General features: G+C 41.1%; 2 protein-coding genes across 2 annotated transcripts; one reads left to right on the forward strand and one right to left on the reverse strand.

The window, feature by feature from the left end:
* Positions 1 to 5804: 5804 nt before the first annotated feature.
* Positions 5805 to 6220, forward strand: RB195_017452 (uncharacterized protein; the record flags this gene model as incomplete). The annotated part of the gene is made up of 2 exons (XM_064184455.1): positions 5805 to 5910; positions 5991 to 6220. 2 exons carry the CDS (start codon positions 5805 to 5807, stop codon positions 6218 to 6220), a joined length of 336 nt encoding a protein of 111 aa, XP_064040336.1.
* Positions 6221 to 7314: 1094 nt separating this feature from the next.
* RB195_017453 (uncharacterized protein) lies at positions 7315 to 9029 on the reverse strand (the record flags this gene model as incomplete). Its single annotated transcript, XM_064184456.1, has 6 exons — positions 7315 to 7429; positions 7483 to 7568; positions 7622 to 7732; positions 7783 to 7904; positions 7967 to 8052; positions 8962 to 9029. 6 exons carry the CDS (start codon positions 9027 to 9029, stop codon positions 7315 to 7317), a joined length of 588 nt encoding a protein of 195 aa, XP_064040337.1.
* Between the last annotated feature and the right edge of the window lie 987 nt (positions 9030 to 10016).

A 10016-nucleotide genomic window follows, 5' to 3' on the forward strand; every position in this document is an offset into this window, starting at 1 on the left:
CGTGATTAAGTGAAAAATCATAAACTAGCCCAGTGTAAAATCTCAGCTGACAGAAAATGTACCAGTAATGGTAGTCAACGATCAAATGTACTTGCTGAAATATCCTCGTATTCCACATGTTTCTCGGTGCATGTTCGCTTTTAACAAATTATAAACACCAAGATGCAACAAAACAGAAATTCACTGTACTGAACATTATTTCATTTTAATCTCGTCTTTTCTTCAATTCCCTTTCTCATTTTTTTTTTGACGCGAGAAGAAATCTTCTCAAACATAATTTTATCAATCGCACCGCAAGTGGGTACTCGAAGCTGAGAGCTTCTTACTCCTTCCAGGTTCTACCAGAGAAAGAACGGAACGCTATCAGTAGCAGACGGCTTGCCGTGTCGATGCAACATCATCAACATAACTTATTCTGCATCATTCAGCAATTTTTGAGTGCAAAACGAAAAATGCGACCAACCACATAAAGTTCACTATAATGTCACCTGATCTATTTATTCTTACACCTTATTACGCTCGCATTCACTGTAGCTGTTGTGATTATAACTTCTGAATTACCGCTACTAACTTCTACGTCTACGAGAATAGGCGGCACAGAGTCTCTTATTGTTTTGATGTGTTCGACTCGCCTGCAGCAGCGTAAGCTTAATCTCTAACGTTGTTGGATAGTAAAACTGAACTTCACTATTTATAAAGGATAAAGGATAAAGGATAAAGGATAAAGGATAAAGGATAAAGGATAAAGGATAAAGGATAAAGGATAAAGGATAAAGGATAAAGGACAAAGGATAAGGGATAAGGGATAAAGTTTCTGGCGTTAATCAATCCGCCTGGGATGCGTCCAACGTTCACTTCACTTCAGAATCGTTTGAGGTTTACGAACGTGTAACTGACTTCTACAATGACTTGCAATGGCCAGCTGATGTGTCAAGTCAGTGTTTTTATCCTCACAGACAAGTCTGGTACCAATTTATCGACAACGGAGGGATGAAAGGCTTGATGAGCACTTGGGCGGATTTGAACCTCAGGTCGATCGTGCAGGAAGAGGAACCTCTAACCGCTACACCACACCCGCCCTCACTATTTGTAGAAAACTTCTTAGACTAGAATAGACTTCTTTTTTTCAGAGGCATTCGATTTACTCTGCTAACAGTACCATCTTCATTTTTCTGGTAATCCTGAAGGAAAATCGTCATGTTTTTCGTGAAATTGTCATACTGCGTGTTGCTCCCAGAGTAACCAAGAAGAGAAGATTGATTCGCGATGGTAGTGCGAGTGTAGGGACAATAACCGAGCAGTGTACGATCAGTTGAACAATTGGGGCTAGCTAGGAAGAGAAATGGGACTGTAAGCTGAGAAGGCGACGTTCAAACTTTGTAGAACTCTCATTGAATTCGGAAAGTGGCGAAGATTAGGACAAAGTGCACGAATGGTAGATGGTTTCCGTCAGTTGAAGTCATTTACACTGAAAGGACTTATAACTCCTCTGAAATGAAGTTCTGAGAACTTTCTGCGGTACTCTAGTGTAAAATTAACCTACTTGAACTTCTAATATATTTTAGAAAAAAAGAAGAAATTCATTCAGAACTTTTTTTCAGCCACATCTAAATTTGATAGACGATTGTTCTTTATTGACAGATGTTACTGATGGTGTCAGTTTTTTTTTGTGATGACATTCCTTTTTCAGGGCTCTGAAATCACAAATGAGATAATTTTTGTATACAAACGTATTGATTTTATCCTGTACACAAAACATTATTATATAGTCCTTTGGTTTTCCAAAATCGAGATAAACGAAGCTTTACAAAGTCTCCAATGTACTTTTCTTCATTCAATACATTCTTCTTCCGTCTTTTTTTTTGTAGATTTTCCTTTCTACTGAAATCCTCCGCAGACCCGATTTAATGCGGTTGAAAAAACTGCAACTTATTTTTGGGATGACCCGACAGTACGGAAGAAATCTCACATAAAATAAAAAAATCTGATTCTCCCTTTTAATGTTATAAGACAAAAGAAAATATAAGGAAGAACTCGATACGAAGAAAAAGTAACGATTAAGGAGTGTGAACTCATCAACTCAACCCATTCTGATCGATAATAGAACTCGATGAGTGGCACCAAATCCCCTTCTGCTGCTGCACTCAATCCTTCGAACGTTCGGTATCCGTCCCTCTTTATTGTTTTTCAGAACTTTTTTCATTTTCTTTCATTCATTCCTTCATATCCTCCTCCAGCTGTTTTCTCGAAATAATCTGTGCAACTATCTCGTCTTAGCAGCTATTTTTGGACCATAGGAACTCCCAAAACTTTCTCAAAGCTTTTTTCCGGGAACGTTTTGAGAGCTTTAAATTGTGAGAATTAAAACTGTAAAGTAAAGTGGTGTTGCAGATTTTTGCTCTGCGAAACAGTTTGGTTGGCGCAGCAAATGGTGGCTCATGTGTACTTTGATGTAGTGGATAAGTAGCTCTTTCGAGTTCATTGGGAGCGCGAAGGGGTATGAAATTTGCCATTTACGGTGTGCCAGCGGACTGCTGCAATAATAGGATGTTCCTGCTGATTCTAAGTTCTTTTCCAAATGGATTAGGCGCAGATATTTCAGTGGGTTTTTGTGTAAAATCAATGAGTTTTTTTTCTGAATGCCTTGTCGAATTTCACGCATCATATTTATATAAAACAAAAAAAAAATACGTGCTCTAACCGGGTACTCCCGACGGATCGTGAAGCCGTGTGTCGGGCTCCCTTTTTACAGTATGCGACAACTCCTTATTTATTATTTCTGCTTATTCATTTATTTATGTTTTTTATGGTGTCTTTTTTCGTACAGCAGTCAATGAATAGGACTATATGGTGTTCATAGAGTCCTTTTCTATTAGCTTTATCGTTTGTTTTTCTTCCAGGACGCCTCTAAGGACCCTTTTTCGTGTAATTGGACTAGCGTTCGTGATCGGACTCATAATAAAATCTTAAAATCTCTCCTTAACGAAGGCTAATTATGCACAGTTACGCAAAAAGTAGGACAGAGTTTCAATTTCCGTAAACTGAAGCTTTTCAGGAGATAGTCTGGAATTAGGAGGGAACTTTACACCTAGCTGAAAGGGTTTTTTTGGTGTAGGTGGTGTGTAACCCTCTCCCATCAACAAACGATCTGGCACCTACAATTGCGATTTGCACAATTGTCCAGAATTGGTCAGAAATCGAATCCTTACATTTAAGCTCTTAGAGCACCCCTCCCAGAGAGCGAAACAAACTACAAAACTAGTATAAAATTCTTCACTGAGCCTACGTATCCCGCTCCATGCACTATTATACGAAAAAATGATGAAAATTTCTTCATATGATCCACAAAAATAAACTTATGGCATCTCGGATGCCGTAAAATGTCGGACCATGTAAGTGTAGTTAAGCAGCATCTATAGAACCATTCCAACGTCGAATTTCGTGAAAGTAATATATAAATACGTATCAATCGAAGGAGCGCGCTTCTTATACTTTAATTTCTATTTTTTTTTATTTTCTACCTAAATTAAGTTTAGTAAAGGACCCGAAAGGTAAAGTAATCTTTTAAAGTTGATAAGCTGCAGGATTCATTCATTTGTTTGCTGCCAACTGCTTCGAAATCTCCATAGTGACTTCGAAACTGCAGAAAAAGTATGTTGTGGTCAAGCTTGTACCGATGGGAAATTTCTCGAAGGGAATTTCTCGAAGCGGTGCAGCACCTGCGCAAAGCAGGCCGCATTCTCCTCGTTGTTACAGGAGAAAAAATTCTATATTTTGATTCTGTATATTCTCTAGAAGAGAAAAGTAAATAATTCTTTAAACATCTACTGTTTTCAAACTGAGTGAAAACATGAAATGGTGAATTTATTATCTACAGATGTGTCTCGGATACTTTTCTGTGATTGCTTTGAAAGATATTGCTTTGAAATCCTTCACCTTAAAAAAGCGTAAGACAGGTAGAAGTTGCAAAATCTGCTATTCCTAAGTGTTTGCTTTCAATATTTTATACACCTTCGTTATAGTACGCTCCGCCTTTTTTGAATTCGCACAGTTTTGCAGGAAATCGAAATATTTGAAATAGCATTGAATTATGGATTTGGTAAGCTAAATGGGTGCAACTGACTTTCACTTTTTCCATTAAAATCTCCGTCATTTCCATTTCTCGATTTGTCGTTGCCTTCAGACAGCGAGCAATCGATGCAATCGATGACTCAGCGCTGCTGCATAACGAAGACACGTCGATTATTGTTCGTGGACAAGATTATTGATGAAACAATCACATGAATGTCAAAATGCGTGCGGAATTTTGCGGCTTTGAAATTTTAAATTTTATTTCATTTATATTTTTAAAGTGATGAATGTTTTCAATTATAAGAATTTTCTACAAAATCCTTACAGAATTCACAACTCCGCACGCATATAATAGAAAAAGTAAAGTGGCAGTCACGTTTGTGCCAATGGGAAATTCCCCTAAGGATCCGATACTCAATTTAGCTAAGGCAGAGAATACAAAAATAGAAATTAGAGCGTAAAAAGCGTGCTCTTTCGATTGATACCGTATTTAAAGGCATCTACCCATGAATCAGGGGTGGTGCGGGTTTCAGGTGGCTTATGTCTACAGAGGGTCGTAGATTATGAGGGAGAGGGTGATTCCGTCCATTTCCTCCTAATTGCCGTAAAAAACGGCTCGGAAGATGCGGCGCGTGCACGAGTCTGGCGCGCTCCAATCGTACCAGTTGTAGGAAATAGCGCCCCGGAACGCCTGTAGCCGCATCTTCCGCGGCGTTTTTTACGGCAGTTAGGAAGAAATGTACGGAATCACCCTCCTCCCCATAATCTACGACTCCGTATAGGTATAACCCACCTGAGACCTGCATCACACCAGATTCGTGGGATGATGCCTTTAAATCTTACTTTCATGAAATTTGACGGTTGAATGATTCTGTAGATGGTCTTTAACTATACTGACATGGTTTAACATTCACAGTATCCGATGTACCGTAAGCTTATTTTGTGGATCATATGAAGAAGTCACTACCAGAGTTAATTTGAACTGCCAAATATTTATCTGCAGAACTTTAGCCAGTTAGAAGTGCTAGAAAAGTAAAATAGCAGTCAAGTTTGTGCCAATGGGAGATTCCCCGAAGGGACAGAACGATAACCCACTGACGCCGGACCGCAACGATCGATCTGTTTCCGCTTTTATTACAGCCGTAAAACACCGCCGCCGTATTTAGTGCAGGCTGCATTCTACTGGCAGTATAGGAAAAATAGGTTGATATCGTATATTCTCTAGAAAAGAAAAGTAAACAAATGGCTTTTCACATAGAAACTCCTATCATTTTCAAATTGGGCGAAAACATCAAACGGTGGACTTATTATTGCTGAAGCTGTTATTCGCTAGCTTCCGAAATAGTATTTATTTTTACTATTTTGTACACCTTCTTAGGTAAACTGTATAGTACCCTCGAAAGCTCAAAAGTAGTTCCAAGTAAGTGATGCTGGATGAAATTCTCATTCTCGATGTCGTTAATTTTGAAGAAATGAATGTAAGTAAATAAGTCATTGTGAAGGGGAAACGTCATCTGTTCTCTAGTATTCCTCTGGACATAAATTTGCATGCACAGCGGAGGCGCGTCCTTTTGCAGGGTCTCCCAAACTGAGAGGGAGTTTGACACCTTTGATGTCTGGACATCTCAGGATTGCTTAGAGTAGGCCACCGCTAATACTCACCACCGTCTTGGTAAAATGTAGCAAGGTGGCTCCCTGATCTACCTGCAATGAAAGTTAAGCTGTGACCAGGCATGCTTGGCATTGAGAAAACTCCACTTGCCGCTCCAGTGCATACACTGTCCTGGTACCCTGCGCAGCGAACCCTGCCGTCAGAGACGCCAGACGGTGTGGCAGTCGGTGAGTCTCAGGTTACTCAGCACGTCTTTGATTCTGAACCAAGGCGACACATGCTCGACTTGGCATGGAGGCTGTCTCAGACTTTGTTCTTACAACGCGAGGACAGGATAGTCTACAGACGCTGACCTGCATGCCTCTCAGAGCTGCAGAACGCATGATATCCCGCTTGATTGCTCTGCAAGAGACCAAGTTCCGTCGTGAAGTAAAGGTGGTGTTGGTTTCGTCGTGCATGTCGTCAATCTCTTCGATTCTCGCAAGATCATGTCACCTCGTCTGTCCCTTTTTCGCCTACGCATTTGGACAAGTTTAGTGAGGAGCTGGAGGAAGGAGTCCACAACGAGAAATCCTTCCGCAAATTTTTTGTCGGAGACTTCAACGCAAAACTAAGAAAGGGCACAGAAGAGGAATACATGATCGGAAAATTTGGACTAGGGAGCGAAAACAGCCATTGTCTTCCCGGACTGTTTCGTCTCTTTCGTTCGTCTCTTTCGTAAGGAAAAGTTCATCGTAGATGGACATGGAAATCATTCAATGACACGACCAAATACTCACCAGCCGAAGGTTGTGTCTACTTGAGGTCTCGATAGTGCCATCCTTGTAGTGCTTCTGATCACCGTCTCTTTCAAGCAAAAATACGACTCAGTCACAAGATGGAAAAGAACATTTGTTATTGGCAACAAAGGAGGAAAGAATTCGTATACGACAATTGCATACTCGAGAACTCCTTGTCCCGAGGCGATTGACACATAAGTAGGGACCCAAACGTGGACTACGACTTGGTCAGGGATTACGAGCTTGTGCTGAACGTACCTTGCCGGCAAGCTTGTACCGAATTTTGGAAACCACCAAGAAATTGTTGACTTTAAGGCTCGATTCGATTGTATCACACCTCATTCGGTTAGTAGCAAACACCAGCTGCAGAAAAGCGTTGTAGGAAGTAAGTTGCATTATTTGCTGATTCCTGACCGAACTTCGAAACACAGGGTCGATGGTGGAAGACTGCGGACAGCTTGCAAAGCAACAAACAACAAGCATCCTGACAGAGACCGTATTTTCCTTCAAAGAAGTGCTCCATCTATTTACTGTCATTAGTTGAGGTGAAAAACTACTTCAGCTTTCGAGTGCTTGAGGATTCAAGTTTGGCTTTTGTAGAGTTTGTACTTAAGTCTTTCCTTTCGCAGGATCAGAAATTAAAGATTGTATAAGTGTTCGGAAGTAACGTATCACCATTTGAAGTAAACTGAGAGCGTTTCCTTGGTAAAAAGCATACGACAGGATTGTTGTCTCGTAGGTTTTTCTTTGTTCAAGTCATCTAATTCGTACATTTATACGAGATTACACATTTCATAGCACACTTCATCAGATCACTTGTAATCATCGGCAGTTGGTCGATTGGCACGTGTATCACGAGATCGTACAATACCCGCCACCGTTCACGAGACATTCATGGCATACCGGTACAGCAAGACGTTTGCAATAGACTAAACCCGCTTCCTGGACACCATTAATTGTGTAGTAACTGCAAATCAATTTTTAATCATACTGATCGCTTAGCAATTCGATTCCTCTCACTTTGGTATCGCCACAACTTTCTCATAGCCCATTTTTTCATATAGCCGAATTGCTGGCAGGTTTGAATGCAAAACATGCAAGTATATCTGAAATTGTTGATTTTTAAATGTAGAGTCAGGGAATCAGAGTTTTTGCTAACCAACTGGCTGCCCTCCTGAAGTAGTACTGTACTGGCGCGTTGTAAAAGTTGTGTGGCAACGCCAATCTTGCGAAATTCAGGTGCGACCATTAATGTTGTTATGTAACATACCTAAATTTTATAGTATCCAAAAGACAACAGAAAAATTCCATCTTTTGTACCTTCCTATAGGTATTGATAAGTTTCTGCTCTTCAACGTTCAGAATTTTTACGTCGAAATAATCTCCCACGCGCCTAATCACACCAATAGCTCCGATAAGTTTTTGCTGCTGATTATAAGCACCTAGATTCACAGCTGTTGATTTCATGATCCTGTGGAGTTTTCTTCTCAGCAAAGGAACGTACCAAGTGAGTAATGAGTGTTCGTGTCACTGGTTATCCTTAACCAATACGAATCGGGGTACGGTAGCGGCAGGCACTGGTGACCAAGTCTACAATCACACAACTTTGGTGTCAGTTTTAACCTTCCGTTAGGGGCAACGGATGTTACGGTTGGCTTTTCCTCTTGTCCCACCCTCAGCTATGAATCTTTAGTTATGATGAATTCTATCAAATTCAGTTATTTTCCTTGTAGATAAATCTAACAGAAGCAACAGCTACAACCACAATCTCCAAGTCCTCGCTTCTTTAAACCTCGGGGTTGGAGAGTGTATTTATGTTTTCTTGTTATGCCAACGAGGTTTAGGTGAGACTTTATTATTGGCCTGACGTTTCGACAAACTCGTCTTTGTCAAAGGCCATTCTCACCGACTAGCGAACCATCCCGTTCTTAAAGGCTGTCTTTAAGAACGTGATGGTCTTCTGTTCTTCTTTGTTCTTTAAAGGCATCACCCCACGAATCTGAGGTTGTACGGATTTCAGGTGGATTCTTCGTATACGGGATTGTAGAAGATTACGGCTTCGAGCCATCCGGCGCGCTATTTTCTACAACGAGCTCGATTGGAGCGTGCCAGCTTTGTGCACGCGCCGCATCTTCAGGACCGTTTTTTTACGGCAATTAGGAAGAAGTGGACGGAATCACCCCCCTCTCCATAATCTACTATTATAAGAATTCTCCACACGTACCACCTCAGATTCGTGGGGTGATTCCTTTAAGAACGTGATGGTTCACCAACTCCACTAGTCGGTGAGGCTGGCCTTTGATGAAGACGAGTTTGTCGAAACGTCAAGCCAATAATAATGTTTTACCCAAATCTCGCTGGCAAAAAAAACTACAACCACAGTTTTGCCACTCCCATGACACGTGAACATTTCAGCATGTGGGATGGGTTTCTGTTGTGGGCAGGAACCATGCTATTGGCTAGTACGTTTCATTTTTGCGATCAATAGAACGAACTTACTCTCGTAAACCATGGAAATCGTCGGTCGTGAGTTCCCGGTAGGTAATGTCTGGCGGATACGCGCTCATTAATGAGCATGCGCCACCGACGAGTACGTCAACGCTAGCAAGGGAATGGAACCTACTTTGCTATAAGTCATGTTTTGCCTCAATTCTGAGGGTAAACACAAAATTTTTTATGTTGTAAACAACCGTCCGAGATATCGATACGATCATTTCAACACAGATTAAAAGGATAGAAGGATAAAATCACCGGCGTATCACTCCACTTGGGATGCGCCAACGCGTTTACTGAAACTCGTAATCGTTGAGGTTTTAGAACGCGTGTTGGCCTACATAGTTGACCTGCTGAGGGTAGCCGATGCATCAAGTCAGTGAATTTATTGCAATGGAAAAATTTATTTTATTTTATTCATTATGTATTTATTTATGAAACGTTGCATTGCCGCCCTAGTGCTCACCAAGCCTTTCATTCCTCCGGCGTCGATAAATTGGTACCAGACTTGTCTGGGAGGATAAAAACACTGACTTCATTATCGGCTGGCCCCCGCAAATCATTGTGTAGGCCAACACGCGTTCCAAAGCCTCAACGATTACGAATTGCACTAAAACGCGTTGGCGCGTTGGATTGATACGCAATACTTTATTTCATTTTTAATGGAAAAAGGTAAAGGCGGTAATGCAACGTTTCATGAATCAGCGACCCTGCTAAGAACTATTCTAGGTTGAGATGTGAAAGATTCGTTCCATAGCAGTGAATGTTAGTACCCAGGATACATAGCTGATACCGAAGTTTCTTTGTTGTTGGTCAACGCACTATGAACATTCTACGAAGAACAAAGCTGTTCTTCAGCCATCATATCTTTCTTTTTTTCACGTAACATGTAACCGCTTCACGCAGTTGTCCTGCTTTGTTCCAAACGCCTTAAAGGCATCATCCCACGAATCTGAGGTGGTACGGATTTCAGATGGAGCATTCGTATACGGGATCGTAGATTATGGAGGTTCCGTCCATTTCTTGCTAATTGCCGTAAAAACGGCCCAGAAGATGCGGCG

Source organism: Necator americanus, chromosome II (genome assembly GCF_031761385.1).
Source record: "Necator americanus strain Aroian chromosome II, whole genome shotgun sequence".
NCBI lineage: Eukaryota > Metazoa > Nematoda > Chromadorea > Rhabditida > Ancylostomatidae > Necator > Necator americanus.